The sequence below is a fragment of the Camelina sativa genome, chromosome 13, assembly GCF_030686135.1.
Source record: "Camelina sativa cultivar CO46 ecotype springtype chromosome 13, ASM3068613v1".
Classification (NCBI taxonomy): Eukaryota; Viridiplantae; Streptophyta; class Magnoliopsida; order Brassicales; family Brassicaceae; genus Camelina; species Camelina sativa.
In genome coordinates, this window is record NC_141892.1 from 5,778,518 (window position 1) to 5,794,234 (window position 15,717).

The 15,717-nt window shown below is 38.5% G+C and overlaps 5 protein-coding genes across 10 annotated transcripts; 3 read left to right on the forward strand and 2 right to left on the reverse strand.

The window, feature by feature from the left end:
• Positions 1–35: 35 nt before the first annotated feature.
• On the reverse strand, positions 36–3,621 carry LOC104735477 (isocitrate dehydrogenase [NADP], chloroplastic/mitochondrial). The gene is made up of 15 exons (XM_087481957.1): positions 3,180–3,621; positions 2,974–3,017; positions 2,774–2,883; positions 2,513–2,550; positions 2,348–2,425; positions 2,148–2,201; positions 1,962–2,063; positions 1,781–1,869; positions 1,588–1,691; positions 1,429–1,497; positions 1,224–1,339; positions 1,096–1,130; positions 874–1,016; positions 573–695; positions 36–255 (listed from the first exon to the last, which is right to left on the reverse strand). The coding sequence occupies exons 1-15, from the start codon at positions 3,451–3,453 to the stop codon at positions 162–164; spliced, it is 1,473 nt and encodes a 490-aa protein (XP_087338083.1). The 5' UTR covers positions 3,454–3,621; the 3' UTR covers positions 36–161.
• A 106-nt stretch (positions 3,622–3,727) lies between these two features.
• LOC104735478 (uncharacterized) lies at positions 3,728–5,831 on the forward strand. Its single transcript, XM_010455283.3, has 4 exons — positions 3,728–3,881; positions 4,167–4,665; positions 4,762–5,006; positions 5,469–5,831. Exons 2-4 carry the CDS (start codon positions 4,217–4,219, stop codon positions 5,741–5,743), a joined length of 969 nt encoding a protein of 322 aa, XP_010453585.1. The 5' UTR covers positions 3,728–3,881; positions 4,167–4,216; the 3' UTR covers positions 5,744–5,831.
• Positions 5,832–6,073: 242 nt separating this feature from the next.
• On the forward strand, positions 6,074–6,560 carry LOC104735479 (uncharacterized). Its single transcript, XM_010455285.3, has one exon. The coding sequence runs from the start codon at positions 6,147–6,149 to the stop codon at positions 6,390–6,392; it is 246 nt and encodes an 81-aa protein (XP_010453587.1). The 5' UTR covers positions 6,074–6,146; the 3' UTR covers positions 6,393–6,560.
• A 490-nt stretch (positions 6,561–7,050) lies between these two features.
• LOC104735481 (DEAD-box ATP-dependent RNA helicase 46) lies at positions 7,051–11,367 on the forward strand. 6 transcript variants are annotated; one of them, XM_087481962.1, is made up of 10 exons: positions 7,061–7,241; positions 7,712–8,014; positions 8,163–8,318; positions 8,583–8,651; positions 9,094–9,197; positions 9,426–9,695; positions 9,789–10,139; positions 10,238–10,515; positions 10,605–10,934; positions 11,025–11,367. In XM_087481962.1, the coding sequence occupies exons 6-10, from the start codon at positions 9,486–9,488 to the stop codon at positions 11,143–11,145; spliced, it is 1,290 nt and encodes a 429-aa protein (XP_087338088.1). In that variant the 5' UTR covers positions 7,061–7,241; positions 7,712–8,014; positions 8,163–8,318; positions 8,583–8,651; positions 9,094–9,197; positions 9,426–9,485; the 3' UTR covers positions 11,146–11,367. The 6 variants fall into 6 exon arrangements, with proteins under 6 accessions (XP_087338085.1, XP_010453589.1, XP_087338088.1 ...); XM_087481961.1 differs by having other exon boundaries at positions 7,078–7,241; positions 11,022–11,367; XM_087481959.1 differs by lacking the exon at positions 9,094–9,197 and having other exon boundaries at positions 7,051–7,241.
• Positions 11,368–11,426: 59 nt separating this feature from the next.
• On the reverse strand, positions 11,427–15,464 carry LOC104735480 (DNA (cytosine-5)-methyltransferase DRM2). Its single transcript, XM_010455286.3, has 12 exons — positions 15,303–15,464; positions 14,817–14,869; positions 14,591–14,719; positions 14,349–14,484; positions 14,211–14,260; positions 13,991–14,090; positions 13,858–13,904; positions 13,688–13,783; positions 13,477–13,576; positions 13,015–13,112; positions 12,237–12,932; positions 11,427–12,120 (listed from the first exon to the last, which is right to left on the reverse strand). Exons 2-12 carry the CDS (start codon positions 14,817–14,819, stop codon positions 11,689–11,691), a joined length of 1,887 nt encoding a protein of 628 aa, XP_010453588.1. The 5' UTR covers positions 14,820–14,869; positions 15,303–15,464; the 3' UTR covers positions 11,427–11,688.
• Between the last annotated feature and the right edge of the window lie 253 nt (positions 15,465–15,717).

A 15,717-nucleotide genomic window follows, 5' to 3' on the forward strand; every position in this document is an offset into this window, starting at 1 on the left:
GTCACTAGTAATTCTTAAATTAAAACAACTTGGAATAATGAAACAAAAACGTTTGTTTATTTCCAACAAAAAAATCATTCAACCGCCAATATCATTTAGTTTTATGCTACGTTATGAAATTATTATGGCGAGCATTATTTTTGTATTGTTCTCAGAAATGTTCAGACAAGAGGAATCTCGTGGAGCTGTGTTTTGAGCTTGGAGGCCACTGCATCAATGAACTCTTCCGTGTTCAAATACGAATCCCTACTCGCCCTGCGTCAAAAGTTTCATGAAACCATCAAGAGCAATAATACTACAGTAACAGGCTAACAGCATTAAAACTGAATGCAGTACGAATTGGTTTGGGTTTGGCTAAATGGTTTCCTATCAATAATATACACAACTTAATTTGAACACTTGCCAGCACATTCTTCAGTTTCTTCGGATCAGTTTCAGATTCAATTTCGGGTTTACTTGGTTATAAGTTTTATTAATCAATCAAGACGGTTTGAGCTCTTTTTCTGTTTCAGGCAAATGACCAGATTGTAATGGCAAAGTTGCTGCTAGTGAGATAAGGAAAGGCTACTTACTTGGGACCATGGATTAAAAGGGCAAGATCCTTGGTCATTTTCCCTGTCTCAACAGTGTTTACACAAGATGACTCAAGCTTCTTGACGAAATCCATTAGTTTTTCGTTCTTATCCAGTTTTGCCCTTAAGCAGTAAAAAGGGCAGAAGAGTCCATCAGATGATCAAGAGAAAGCACAAGAACGTTGCAAGTGGAATAGGTAAATGCATGAATAAACGCAGAACTCAGTTAGCTAATCTAGCTAGAATAGCAAAACATAGGATGATAAAGCTGTGTGTGAAAGTCTGAAAGAGGCTTAGATACCTGTGTTCCAAGCCTCGTGTCCATGCAAATATGGAGGCGATGCTGTTAGTACTGGTTTCTTGTCCCTTCTGGTGCAGTCGGAAATGTCGAGTTACAGTTCCATGAGCCGCCTCTGACTCGAGTGTTTTCCCATCAGCAGACAACTGCAACAAATTCTATCATGTACAGACTTTTTTTTTTGCAAAGAGAATTGATACTTGACTGTAGGTTCATGATACAAACCAAAACGGAGGTCATGAGGCCTAATGAGCCAAACCCTACATTTAAAGAAGGAAAAACAATAAGAAGTGTTAAGTATGTTACTTGCTTTACACAAATAAACATTCAAAGATTGTAGGTTTAAATTATACCTTGGGCAAGAAGATCACTTTGAACATCACCATCGTAATTTTTGCACGCCCAGACATAGCCACCTTCGCTTTTTACTGCGTAAGCCACCATGTCATCGATCAAGCGGTGCTCATACCTACAACAACAATACCATTTCAATATTACCTTTACTAACGAAAAGGGAAGCAAGATGCAAACTTTAAGTAAGAGCATAAAGATATTAACCAGATTGAGTGCTCTTCAAACTTTTGCTTCCAATTCGCCTCATAAACATCTTGAAATATGTCCTTGAACCTGTATTGTTTAACCAGATTATAGAGCAGTTCTCTTATGCAAACCCGAGACTTAGAGATCACCAAGAAGGCGAGAACATAGAAAACAAACCTGCCATCATATTTCTTGAGAATTGTGTTCTTGGTGCTCAAGTATAGTGGCCATTTCTTATTAAATGCGATCGCCATAGATGATTCAGCAAAACCTCGAATTGACTGACATATCACAAAACACAGTATGGTCGTTAATAAATCTTCACAACCAGAGTGAATAAAACTAAAGCCAATTAATAAAAGAGACATACCTCATCTACATTGTACATAGCTAGTGCGACTCCTGGGCCTTTAAAATCATATACATCTAGCTCCACAGGTGCGTTCCCATCTTGTGGGACTAATAAGACAATGAGACTTATTCACGTCAATCTGAACTAAATAATTGAAGAATTATCATGGTCTAATGAATATAGTTTGGTATGGTCTTACCAAAAACCATTTTCAACTTTCCTGGCCCATTAATAACTGTATCAGTGGCACGATACTGGTCACCAAAGGCATGCCTACCAATGCATATTGGTTTTTTCCAACCTGTAAAGACCAAAGAATTGAGTTCTCACGTGGTATCTATATACATATCCTAACATAGATTCATAGCAAGGCAACAAAAGTTACCAGGAACAAGCCGGGGGATATTGCTGCACATGATAGGTTCACGGAATACAGTTCCTGGAAAACATTGAAAACTTTATGTAAAAACAATGAAGATTGAAAAAAACATGCTAACTGGATGAAATAAAAAGTTGCAAAGCAATTTAACCAAGATATCCCTATTCTGAAAACATGCATTGTTCTTTGATAATAGAGAGACAAACCATCTAAAATGTTTCTGATTGTCCCATTAGGACTCCTCCACATAGATTTCAGTCCAAACTCCTTTACTCTACCCTCATCTGCCAAAAAAATAACAAAGGGAAGATATAAAAATGCTTCCTATGATGCAAACAAGCAGCAAATGTGTTGCGAACGACATAAAATACCAGGAGTTATAGTGGCACATTTGATAGCAACGTTGTACCTACAAATATAAACAGGTTAAGCGCATAATCAGTTTAATTTCACATAGAGAAAGAGTAATATCGACTTTAAGCCACAAAAAAAAGGCAATCATTTGTTGAAAAAGAGTCTCCAAAGGCGAAATAAGAGACCAAAACTACAAACTACAATTCAGGCTTCAAAATGTTTTCTAATACAAAACAGAATTTGTGCCAAAGAAAATACAAAGAATCAGTAACACTTACTTAAGAGCTGCTTCTGCACTTTCAACTGTAACCTTGTCATCAGTAGCATCACGATTCAGAATCCCCAAGTCAAAGTACTTAATGTCCAAATCCAGATAAGGAAGAATAAGCTACAAACATTAGAAAACAACATGTGAGCTCAGTCCAAAAAAAAATATAATCAAAAGGTACAAACTTGGTGATAAATTACACATCCTTACTTTCTCCTTTATCATAGTCCATATAACCCTCGTCATCTCATCGCCTGAACATTTCCAAAATATATATAAACAAATTAAAAAACATTCTCTGGGATACCAAACTTAGCAAGGAACACAAGCAAATGACTTTTTAAGATATCATCCAAAACCAATAATCTAGAAATGAAGCTTTTCTATGATACTAAGTACCAATCATAGAGCCTCACCATCCATTTCAACTATAGGGTTCTGAACCTGAATTTTATCAGAACCGCCTGCAAAACATCGAGCAGATGATGCGCGTAGAAACTGAACGGGAAAAGCGACGCGATTCCTCGAAACGCCACCCGAAAATAAACCGGAATTGAGGAAACCCGGAGACTTCCATGAATTCCGAGTGGAAACGAACGAAGACGATAAACCAGCAGCGGTTGATGAAGATAACATGGCGGCGAGGCTAGCACGGTACGTGAAAGCGCCGTGTGTGAGCTTATTCAGCATCCGAGACTCCGCACTCAAAACTCTTTCGTTCAACGTCGACCACTGAATCTGACTGACGCGTCGGCAAGTTTATTGTTAAAAGTGTGCTCTGAGCTATATTACGATGACGGTTCCGGCGAAAAAGGAAAAACAAAACAAAAGGAGAACCGAATTTTAAGTAGGCCCAACGAAAGGCCCAGTCAAATTAATCTCTGTGTTATAAACCAATCCGGATTAGCCGGTTCGAATTGACCAAATCTGTAATATGGTCCGGTTAGTCTCAATTTCCGATTTTGATTTGTAAAAACAAAAAGAAAAGGAAAGCGAAAACCCTACTGAGAGGTTTTATTTCTTTGTCTGGTCAGATTTGTTTCTCACAAACCATCATTACCCAAACTCCATTGTTAGCTCAGCTCAAGTTCTTAGCTTCTCTTCTTAATTTTTACTCTGTGAGTATCTTCGCTATTGTTTTATTATTGACTTTTATAGAAGCCGTCGCGTTGTCTACTTGTTGCGTTTGGTTTCAGTTTTTTTAGCTGCTTGTATCAGAAATAAGGTTTTTGGATCTGTAATCAAACTTAATTTATCAATGTGTTCGACTGTTTAATGTTGCTTAGATTTGTATTGATAATTTAGTTTGCGATTATAGTATTTGTGATTTGTGAGAATCAATTGTTTATGTGGATAAAAGTTGTGTTTGTTTAGTAATTAACACGAGACTTTTGACTTTTCAGGACAGAACTGGTTGTAACCTCAATCTACAAGTGATTCCGTAATCTCAAAGATGTTACCAACTGAGTCAAAGAAAGCCTTGTCATTCAAAAGGTGTATTGAAGATGGAGACTTGGTTATCGTTTACGAGAGACATGATGTGATGAAACCTGTGAAAGTAAGCAAAGACGGTGTGCTTCAGAACCGTTTTGGTTTCTATAAACACTCTGATTGGATCGGGAAGCCATTAGGGACGAAAGTATTCAGCAACAAGGGTAAATTTGTATACCTGTTGGCTCCTACTCCTGAGCTATGGACATTGGTTTTAAGCCACAGGACTCAGATTCTTTACATTGCGGATATTAGCTTCGTTGTTATGTATCTAGAAGTTGTGCCTGGCTGTGTTGTTCTTGAGTCAGGCACAGGAAGTGGTTCGCTTTCTACTTCACTTGCTCGAGCTGTGGCTCCAACTGGACATGTGTATTCGTTTGATTTTCACGAGCAACGAGCTGTCTCTGCAAGGTATAAACTTCTTCGATGTTTTAGCTCTCTCGTTGTGCTTTTGTCTTAAAGGTCTAGTCCTTACGCATCTCTTCTTTTACTTTACTTTTGCAACAGGGAAGATTTTGAGAAGACGGGAATTAGTAGTTTAGTTACCGTAGAGGTTAGAGACATTCAAGGAGAAGGTTTTCCTGAGAAATTGTCAGGTTTGGCTGATGCAGTGTTCCTAGACCTTCCACAACCTTGGCTCGCTGTTCCTTCTGCAGCAAAGATGTTAAAGCAGGATGGAGTTCTCTGCTCTTTCTCACCTTGCATCGAGCAAGTACAACGCACTTGTGAAGTCCTCAGATCAGATTTCATAGGTAAGCTTATCCTCATTTACAACATCTCCTTTACTTTCTTTTCCAATAGAAACTGAAAGAGCTGTAGAAGTAAGTTCTGACCCATTATCTGAATAATTCTACCTTGGAAGCATCCTAACATCAAAGTTCTAAAGTAATGACTTTGGGAGTGAGACCTCTTCTCAAATATTCAAATCCTAGGACTAAAAACAAGTTGTGTAGACTTAAGTTATGTTCTTTAGTCTACCCTTTTTTCCAGTATGTATCATCGACTTTCTATAGTTAGTCACACATCTTTGAATTAATAAGTCGAAAGGATCTCTTTAAGTAGATGAACTTCTTTAGAGAAATAGTTTTGGCATTCTTTTTGGCTTGGAAATCAGGGGAAGCAAAGCCAACTGTCATTAAGTAGGAGCGTATTAATTTCTTGTTCCCTTGTGAGTTTTGTTTGATCTTATGACTGATGTGTTTTAAATTTTGCAGAGATAAGAACTTTCGAGGTGCTTCTCAGAACATATGAAGTGAAGGAAGTGAAGGAAGTGAAAATGGATACTAGTAGTATGGTTGATGAGAGCCACGAGGATGACAATGGGGGAATGAGACCTTGCAAGAGAAAACACCGTTCAAATGAAGACGACACCGTTTCACGTGACAACTCTTCTTCTAATGCTACTTCAGTCGTCATGGCTCGACCTTGTAGTGAAGCAAGAGGCCACACCGGTTACTTAACGTTTGCAAGGCTCCAGTGTCTAGCTTAGTCCAAATTCTCTAATCAGTGGGTTAATCTCAAAGTTACCATGTATTAGATATTAAATGATTTTTTATGTCATTACGCTTTTTTGTGTTGCGGGTTTGTTTGTTTTAATACAAAGATTAAAATTTGGTGATGACAAAAAACAAAACAAAAAAAATCAAAACTTGGAATACAAGTGTAAATAGGAAAAATAGTTTCGACAGGTATATAAATAAATAGATTGTTATACAAGTAATGATATATATTTAGAAACGCGTTTCCTTTTCTCGATGGGAGAAGGAGACATGTAATGGCACTCTATAAATATCACAACATCTGTTTAATTCTCTTTTTATTGGACAATATCAATTCACAAGCCCTAGATCAAATCTTTTCTCTTCTTCTCCTTCCTTTTCTCATCAAGAATTATGTGTCCGTTGAGGTTCATATTAGTGTTCTTCTCGGCAGTACTCGCAGGATATATGGCGTGGAGGACGGTGAATGCTTCCCCGGAACTTTTCTCAGACGAGCCATCACCAGTCAAAGCGAATGATAAACAAGGACGATCTAATTCGAAAAGAAAGGTGGAGAATGGTTTATGGATGTTCGTTGATATGGCTAGCGGAAGATACCTTTGGAGAAATCTCATGGAGATGCATCATAAGACTCAATGACGAAAGATATAAAAAATTTCGCCTGTGTCTGGCCTATAATGTGTAGAAGGATTAGAAAAAGAAGAGAGATTCATTGTTGCTTCGTTTTCGTAAATCTAGTTCTTCTTCTTGAATTTTGTAATCTCATTGAGTTTTTTTTTTTTTAAGGTGAACATATATACTTTCAATGCTCGTATATCTTAGAAGTTATATATAAACCTTATTCTCATCGCTAACGTTATTATATAGATCTGAAAGTTAACAAACGAACTAAAGATACACCATTACCAGCAACACCCAAAAATAACATTAAAATTGTTTGAAAAGGTTAAAGGTTATATCATGTACTATGGCGTATAATTTGTTTTCAGATACTTCATATACGTGTGTTGGCGGCGATACATTTAGATAGAATATAGTACTTAATTCTTATAAGGTTTTCATAAAAACAAGTTTGTCTTCATCAAAATCATATGTAATTGTATAGTCTGGTGATTATCTTAGTTAAATTGCGTCTAAAGAAGCGAACAAAGTTGTGATTGACTCGAAAAGATAAAAAGTTAACTGTAGTATAATAATATGGGCCAAATTAATTTTTATAGTTAAGATAACAGAGGATTAAGCCCAATAAGGTATAGAGAGGGCCCTCTAAGAACATATATTTTTTTTTCCTTTGTTTAAAGACAGTTGTCGTTGTTGGAACCGCACCGGCACGCATTTCACTCCTTGCTTTTCTCCACTCCAGTCTCTCTCTCTCTCTCTATTCCGCGTTTCTTCTTCTCTGTAGCGTAGCTTTCTAGAGAGGAATCTAGGTCTTGCTCTGTGATTTTTTCTCATACTCTCTCTCTCTCTCTCGACAGTGAAAGCTCGGTTCGTGTTTCCAAAACCACATTTTTTAGATTTTTTGTTTTCTTCGTTTACGAAAAATTTCAATAGTCTCTCTTGCCGTACGGTTTTCTGTATTTGGGGATTTTGGCTGCATTGTTTACTTTTCGTAGTTCCTGGTGCAGATTTCTCTGTTTGATCGTGTTTTGTCTTGTTGTCTGGAGAGTAACTAGGTCGAATCTGTTCTTCTGCATGTTAGGGTTTTTGTTGGCCTTGTGTCTGAACCTGTGGTGGTATGACATAATCAGAGACCCTTTTTTGACATAATTTCGCTATAGACCTAAAAAAATCTATGCTTTTTTGGGAAAGTGATGGACTTTGTCATATGGCTGCTTTTTTTCGCTTCTGTTGATAGTTTCTTGTAGTGAACTGTTTTGTTTTTCTTTTCTGGGAAAGTTTTGTTTTTTTTTTTGGTTTCCTATTGTTATCGCTTTGACTTGTTCTTCTTCTTTCAGGTATTTGGTATGGCTGCTGCTTCTACAATCCGTTACGCCCCTGAGGATCCAAATCTTCCTAAGCCATGGAAAGGTCTGGTGGATGGTAGAACTGGGTATTTGTACTTTTGGAATCCGGAGACCAATGTTACTCAGTACGAGAGACCAGCTTCTTCCGCTCCTCCCAAGCTTGCTGCTATTCCTGTAAGCTCTTCAGTTCAGACTCAACAATCTTCTTCTGGGTTCAACTCTGGCAAGGAAGAGGATAAGTATAATCGGGGCAGTGATGGGCCTAACTCTGATTCTGGATCAAGGTTCACTGAGGTACTAACCTATGTCTGTTGCTTTGTGGCTAATTTCTACTGTTTAAACTCTCCAAAGTTTCAGAATTACTATTTCAACTTGCTTGCCACACTGGAGTCATCTTTCTTGGTGATAATGTATCTTCAAATTTGCTTTCATTTGTGAACAGGCTGCAAGAACTGGACCAATATCTTCTAATGATGCTGCTAGTGGACCAGGGAATGCTGCATCTGGTGGATCATCTGTCAAAGGGCCTCCTTCTTCGGCCACAGGAAATGAATTGTCCCCAGAGGCCTATTGCCGCCGCCATGAAATTACTGTCCGTGTAAGTATTAGTGAGATATGAGTTTCTTTCTGAGTCTCATCTGTTCATTCTCCTCCGAGGTAGTACGCAGAAACAGTTGCCTGCCTATTTTGTATCCAGCTTCTTTTCATGTACTCAGATAGTTGTCATTATTGGCACTACCTATGTATTGACAGGCTAATATTGTTAACTTTTATTGAAGCTTTGTTTCTTTTAGTTCCTATCCATTGACTATATAAGTTTCTATATCCTGCTGACTCTGAGATTCACTTTTCATTTTCGTAGGGAGGCCAAGTGCCACCACCTCTGATGTCTTTCGAAGCCACCGGTCTTCCCCCAGCGCTTCTGCGGGAGGTATGGAATCATCTTTCTTCTAATATCACATCAGTTTCAGTTATCCTTACTCTGTTTTTGGTTGGGGAGTAAGCATGACTATCCTTACTCTAGTTAAGCTAGATGATTGTCGCGTTTTTTTCCCCAACCTGTTGCATTCAGTGATTTATGAGGGAGGTATTTAGTCTAATATCACAGGCTTATTTTGTCTGCGAGCTTTAGCTGTTTTTGTTGTGGGGGAGAGAGGGGAGTGGGCTATATATTTACACATATAACTGCATAGTGTGCTAGACTATTTTGAGTTTTTTGGTTGGATTTAGTAATTTATAGAGGGAGCTAATTTGCTGAATATTGCAGATCCATCGTGTCTGCCAGCCATACTTGTCTGTCTTTTGAGTGTTTAATTCATTTAGTATTGAGTAGAGACACAATATTATGCCATATGCGCTCTCTTTTGTCCCAGGTGCGATATTTGCTCTTGGAGGAGCTAATGTCGTACGCTGTGCCACTTCTTTGGGGTCCTTGCAAATTATTTGGAGTGCCCTTTTTGGTGGACCAAAATTTTTGGTAAGGGGATTGCAACTTCACCCAAAGCTTGTGGCATAGCCTGTTGATGTTGATATATTATTTATCATCCATCGGGTCCAGACAGAAGTATAGGTGTCCTCCTGCTGCAGGTTTCAACATGTATTGTTGCCTGCAAATGGGAGGATGATGCTTCATCTGTCTCCGTAAACTCAGAATAGTCTTGATGTTTGTCTGCTGAAACAAACATCCTTGTTTTTGTTTTGCCAGGTATACAGTGCAGGATTCTCTGCTCCATCTCCAATTCAAGCTCAGTCGTGGCCAATTGCGATGCAGAACAGAGACATAGTTGCCATTGCTAAAACAGGCTCTGGAAAAACTCTGGGTTACTTGATTCCTGGTTTCATGCATCTCCAACGGATCCACAATGATTCACAAATGGGTCCAACGATCTTGGTATTGTCACCTACTAGGGAGTTAGCCACACAAATCCAAGTTGAGGCTCTGAAATTTGGCAAGTCGTCCAAAATTTCGTGTGCGGTAAGTCAAAATCCTTGAATATATATATGTGCTGAACATGATATGTGATAAGCGTCTTATTGAGTGATTTCTTGATGATTCTTTGTATTGTAGTGCTTGTATGGTGGAGCACCCAAGGGTCCTCAGTTGAAGGAAATAGAAAGAGGTGTTGAGATTGTTGTTGCAACTCCCGGGCGGCTGAATGATATCCTTGAAATGAGGAGAATCAGTCTGCATCAAGTGTCTTATCTTGTGCTGGACGAGGCTGATAGAATGTTGGACATGGGGTTCGAGCCTCAGATCAGGAAAATTGTGAAAGAGGTTCCCACTAAGCGTCAAACTCTCATGTACACAGCAACGTGGCCAAAGGAGGTCAGGAAAATTGCAGCTGATCTTCTTGTTAACCCTGCTCAAGTCAACATTGGTAATGTTGATGAGCTTGTTGCGAACAAGTCCATCACTCAGGTGTGGGTTTGATTTCTTTTTTTATTCATTTTGGTTTCGATTCTGTTAGATGTAATGGCATAAGGGATCTGATAGTTTTATGTATCTATCTAATACAGACTGTTGAAGTCTTAGCACCAATGGAGAAACATACAAGGTTAGAGCAGATACTGCGGTCTCAGGAACCGGGCTCAAAGATTATTATTTTCTGTTCAACCAAAAGGATGTGTGATCAACTAGCACGGAACCTGACCCGCACGTTTGGAGCCGCTGCTATACATGGAGACAAGTCTCAGGCTGAGAGAGATGACGTGCTGAACCAATTTAGAAGTGGTAGGACTCCTGTTCTTGTTGCAACCGATGTAGCTGCTCGTGGACTTGACGTTAAGGACATAAGGTATGATGAATATGATAGAAGTTTCAAATTTCAACCATCAGAAAGTTGAAAATCAATGATCCTAAAGGGTAACTAACTGTGATTCACAGGGTGGTGGTCAACTATGATTTTCCAAATGGAGTGGAAGATTATGTTCATAGAATCGGAAGAACTGGAAGAGCTGGAGCAACCGGTTTAGCTTACACCTTCTTTGGGGACCAAGATTCAAAACATGCTTCAGATCTGATCAAGATCTTGGAAGGAGCAAATCAGAAAGTTCCTCCACAGGTCCGTGAAATGGCTACCCGTGGTGGTGGGGTGAACAAATTCCGCCGCTGGGGTCCACCTTCCGGTGGTTCTGGTGGCCGTGGCTATGGTGATTCTGGTTATGGTGGTCGTGGGGATTCTGGTGGTAGAGGAAGCTGGGGTTCACGTGACAGGTAAATAAAAAGATTTAACTAATCATTCGATCTCTCAATGATTCTTATTTTCAATATAAACTTAAAGATCAGTTTTGGTGGTTGAAGCAGTAGCAGCTCGGGATGGGGAAGAGAGAGGAGCCGTAGTCCTGAGAGATTCAACGCAGGTCCACCGTCGACTTCTGACCCACCTCGCAGCTTTCACGAGATGATGATGATGAAACAGAAATAACTCATCGTTCTTTTTAACCAAATGGGGGCAATATACATAGTAGAGACCCTTTCGGTTCGGTTAATTATTCATTTTGTCTGGTGTGTGTTTGTGTGTGAAACGAAGTCACCAGTACTTCTAACATCAAACACATCCGAAGTACTTCTAATGTTTTGTTCGACGAGAAACCCTTTTTTGTTTATATAATGAAAACAAAGACTCGTTATATGGGTTGGTTCTCTCTTTGGTGGTGTTTAAGCTTAATGTTTATCAGACCCTCTTATTTCGAATGAAGTAACAAGTTTGTTTCATTTAATTTGGCATTGATCTATCTGCTAAAAGTCTACAGAGAAAAGTGCAGATGCAGCTGCAGATACATTGGTGCAAAAAGCAAAAGAGAGTTAGGTTGGCTTTATGTCATTCAATGATGTACCTTCATGGCCAAATTACATAACAGATACGATGCTATAGATAAAGTTCAACTAGATTTTAATCCCAAAATATCTGACAGACACTAAGAAGACAAGTCATATCAACTTTAATCTACTTCAATTTAGGGAATGATCAAGATCTTCTCATCCTCGCACGTACAACTTCCAGAATCCTGCAGTACTCAAAGAACAAAGAAGATTGCTCACCTCCAAGACCAACTCGGCTTACTCTGTTACCGCCTGCCAGATTGTTGCAAGGACTTCCTCCAATAACTAAATCAAATCCACCATGTTTTTCCATCAATTTTTCGATTGTGTCATTAGTTAAGTCTTGCACATCTGAAAACTCAATCAAAATTCCAGTCTGGTTAGTTTGCTCCCAGAAGTCCTTCAATATATTTCTGTTGACTTGTGAGATCTCAACAGACACAACAAGCTTCATTCGGATTTGCAGACGATGAAGTGCCACTTCTCCACCTCCAATACCCGTGAAAAGAGATAGAACCTTGATTCCATCTGGGAAAATGGATTTCAGGACAGACAGATGATATGCCACAGTATCAACCTAAAACAAGTTTAACCAACCAACGAATGAATACACAAAAATATGTACCGAGTATTTAACTATTACAAACAGCTAATGATGCAGAATATTCTTATGCAGATGGGGTGTGAAGTTACCTGAAAAGAATTTCCCAAAGACTTGTACCGCTCAGTTCTGCTCATTCCTCCACCTCGTGTATGATTTTTTGGAAATCCCAGAAGATTCTCCATCTCATCTGGCTCGAGTGGGGCAGCTTTATTCTTCCCCACCCAGACGAGGTTCCATCTTCTACACTGGTCAATCACAAATTTTTGTACATGCTTAGGCGGTTCTGGTTCTCCAGTGTAAGGCTCAAGGGCTGAACGGATCCTGTTAGTTAACTGGGCACTGCCTGTAACAGTCAAAATGCAGTTCAGCTTGGTTCTTTTATCCCACTCTGGCCACCATTTTTTAGTCAAAGGAAATGCTTCATTGACAGTGTATTTTGGTGGAGGCTGAATCTGGAATCTGTTGTTGATAGGCAGGTTGTGAATGTAACCTCTCTTCCTCGCAGCAGCACAAAAGTACTTCGAGTCCACAAACTCCGGTAGAATATCATATAGATGTCTAGATATAGTCTCCCAGACACCTTTAGGTGCGAGGGCGACATTTTCGTAGTAGAAAAAAGGTGGACCTCGTGCTAACTCTGGAAGTTTTCGATGTGTGATGAGTCCTGGCTCGTTTGGAAGCCCAAATCCTATCATTGGATTTGGTAGGCGAACCGGCTCATCATCAACAGATGACCTTGACTCTCTATTCGACTCTAACCGCCTTTTCTTAACATCATGTCTAGGCTGCACATACCAAATTTTCCACAAAATCAGTGCCCAAACAAATTAACTTACAGAAGACATTTTCAACAAGTTTTAGCCATACGTTTTGTTCTTCAGGATCAGTGTGAAACTCACTAAATTCTCGAGCCATCTGAGCAGCACAAAGGAAGTCCGTGAGCTCTGCAATGTCCACATTTCCTCCTGAAATTTAAATCATTTACGTGTGGATAAGTTCGAAAAAGGTAGCAAAATATTCAGGGTACGTGATATATATATCAACGTTTGGCAACCATGTCAATTAGTGAAATACGATGACAATGTTCAACAAAGACATCTAAGGCCTACATCACAGAACCAGAGGCTAACACAGAACTAATGACAACTGTATCAGTTAGCGAAAATACAGTCACAATGCTCAGCAAACACATCTCAGGCCTACGTCACAAGACCAGAAGTTACTAACATTAACACAGGCAATTTGGTTTATGACACTTTCTCGAGAAGGAAACTGAATAAAAAAGAACTAAAATTTAATGCTAATGCTAATAGTTTAAGGTACGGTTACCACATCTCTCCACAGCTAGAGAAGCTTCTACCTCTGAAAAACCCATTCTCACCAAAGAACGTATTTGGTTGCCATTTTCATTGGAGGAGTTTGGCTCCTTCTGTCATGGTTTAACAGATGAAAAAGGCATATAAATAGCAGTGAGATACATTTACAATTAAGACGTGTGATGCTAAAACATATGTTTATCACCACCATGAATGAAATATACCTCATCATCAGAGATTAATATATCAGCATAATTGATCTCATCATCAGACCAATCAATCTCATCTTCTTCCTTTACTTCTGCTAATTTCTCTGTCTCCTACAAACCATCAACAAAGTTTAAGATCAATCTTTAAATGTTAGGAGACACTATATCTTTGCAACATCACTTACTCCACAAGAGAGGAGTGTATTAGCTATTTGCTCCATATTTTCTTCTCCTGAGAGTTATAAAAGCAAATGTCAAAAATTCATATAAAGTTCTAGTTCTCATTACTTTAAAGGAGAAATAAAAATCTGTAAATACCATGTTCATGAATGGCTTTGATAACTTTTTCTTCATCAAATCCCATTGCAAGGAAATGATCAATAGCTTTGGACTTGGAAGAACCAGCTTCACAATCACTCTTAACAAAGAAATATAAGAGGAATGAGAAATCCATTGGATACAAAAACGGCCAATACTGAGAGGAAAAAACAACAAAACTACAAGCAAGCCAAAAGATCCAAAAAATTAGAAAACTCACCGAGTACTTGGAGATAGTATCAATTATAACCGAAGTTTCTGCATTTGGTCCTGTAAAATTATTGTATCAGAAATTTTTGATAAACCAAAGAAACATATATCTAGACAGGAAATAAAAAGAAGAGGGAAAAAGTCTCACCAGCTTCCTTGATTGCTCTAGCAATCATCTCAACAGGAAATCCCATGTCAAACAATGTCGCAAAAATCTCGTCTGAGAAGCCCATCTGAACTAAGTCAGTTGTCTCAGTAGTAGGAGAGCTCAAGGAACTAGTTGTCTGACATTATAAAAAAAAAATCGTGTTGTGCACATAAGGGACGATTCTGTTCAGGCATAAACTGATAAAATTGTTAGATACGTGTTTTAGAACAAGGAAGGCTTACCACGGCTACACCAACTAAAGTATCGGCCCTGGAATGTACTGGAGATGGAGATGACTGAAAGTTATCAATCTCCAAATCATCATCGGTATTCCAATCCACATAATCGTCATCACCCGCAGAATCCTGCGCCTTCATAACCATAATATATATAGTAAGGTATACAAAGTAATTCGATTCATAATTCCTTCTTAAAACAGTGTAATTTGAGCAAGTGATTGTAATGTACCATTGTTGTAGTAATCTGATGGGATCAAGGAAAGGAACACCAATGTAGTACACCTGCCAAAATTCATCAACTCAAAAAGTATCAAAGCTTGATCATCATTTAAGAGAAGAAGAAGAAGAATTGGTTTTGTAGATCGGTCAGTAACAAAAAACCTAAATGAAAACAATTTGTGCCTTAAAAAAATTCAAATGCCAAGCATGGCCTCAAATTTTATTTATCTTCTTAAAGAATCTCACATCATCAAACGCAGACAAAAGGAGCAAAAAAGTGTGTTTGTAAGAATCAAAATTTGAGAATTATAGCAGATTCTACTAATTTGTATTCTATTTACAGTGGTTTTCAATCAGAACAAGTTTTGGAGAATGATACAAAACGGAGCCAGCGAAATCGGCCTGACCAAGAACTCTCACTGAGTTGAACAGCCACCGTGAACAAGCTGAATTGAATGAAACCAATACTAATCTAGTACGAGAAAAAGATTCATACCCAGAATTTTTGATTTTGAGCTACAGATTAGCAGAAGTACTCCCGCCTCCGGCAATGTTACTGTCGCCGTCGGTGAGAGAGAGCTCTGTTCCGTCTTCCGTTTACGCAAGAAACAGTGAAACAAAAAAAGAAAAAAAGTCTGATTTCTATAAAAAAAAAAAAGATATTCGATTTTTCAGGCTTTTGCGTTTTTAGGCCCTATACTTTTTACTCTTTCAACAATTAAACCCGCGATGTTTTAATTTACTAAAAAACCAAATTTAATAATGACACGTTAACACTTAACACGACACATGTTGTGTTTAGGAGTTAGAGGCATTTTCCAAAACACTAATTTTTTGTTTCTATAAATAATCATACATTATTGCTTTGAGGAAGTGAAATTTGTTAAACTTAAACTCGAATTTTTCATAAA

What these genes read in the sequence shown, in the direction of transcription:
- LOC104735478 (XM_010455283.3), top strand. Translation starts at nt 4,217, where the DNA reads ATGTTACCAACTGAGTCAAAGAAAGCCTTGTCATTCAAAAGGTGTATT. An exon ending in CAACGAGCTGTCTCTGCAAG is followed by an intron (nt 4,666 to 4,761) that starts GTATAAACTTCT and finishes CTTTTGCAACAG; the next exon opens with GGAAGATTTTGAGAAGACGG. An exon ending in CCTCAGATCAGATTTCATAG is followed by an intron (nt 5,007 to 5,468) that starts GTAAGCTTATCC and finishes TAAATTTTGCAG; the next exon opens with AGATAAGAACTTTCGAGGTG.
- LOC104735480 (XM_010455286.3), bottom strand. An exon ending in TATTAATCTCTGATGATGAG is followed by an intron (nt 13,577 to 13,687) that starts GTATATTTCATT and finishes AAACCATGACAG; the next exon opens with AAGGAGCCAAACTCCTCCAA. An exon ending in CTTTGGGAAATTCTTTTCAG is followed by an intron (nt 12,121 to 12,236) that starts GTAACTTCACAC and finishes AACTTGTTTTAG; the next exon opens with GTTGATACTGTGGCATATCA.
- LOC104735477 (XM_087481957.1), bottom strand. Translation starts at nt 3,453, where the DNA reads ATGCTGAATAAGCTCACACACGGCGCTTTCACGTACCGTGCTAGCCTC. An exon ending in AAGTGATCTTCTTGCCCAAG is followed by an intron (nt 1,131 to 1,223) that starts GTATAATTTAAA and finishes CTTTAAATGTAG; the next exon opens with GGTTTGGCTCATTAGGCCTC. An exon ending in GCCTCATGACCTCCGTTTTG is followed by an intron (nt 1,017 to 1,095) that starts GTTTGTATCATG and finishes AATTTGTTGCAG; the next exon opens with TTGTCTGCTGATGGGAAAAC.
- LOC104735479 (XM_010455285.3), top strand. Translation starts at nt 6,147, where the DNA reads ATGTGTCCGTTGAGGTTCATATTAGTGTTCTTCTCGGCAGTACTCGCA.
- LOC104735481 (XM_010455287.3), top strand. Translation starts at nt 7,721, where the DNA reads ATGGCTGCTGCTTCTACAATCCGTTACGCCCCTGAGGATCCAAATCTT. An exon ending in CGTCCAAAATTTCGTGTGCG is followed by an intron (nt 9,696 to 9,788) that starts GTAAGTCAAAAT and finishes TTTGTATTGTAG; the next exon opens with TGCTTGTATGGTGGAGCACC. An exon ending in CTTGACGTTAAGGACATAAG is followed by an intron (nt 10,516 to 10,604) that starts GTATGATGAATA and finishes TGTGATTCACAG; the next exon opens with GGTGGTGGTCAACTATGATT.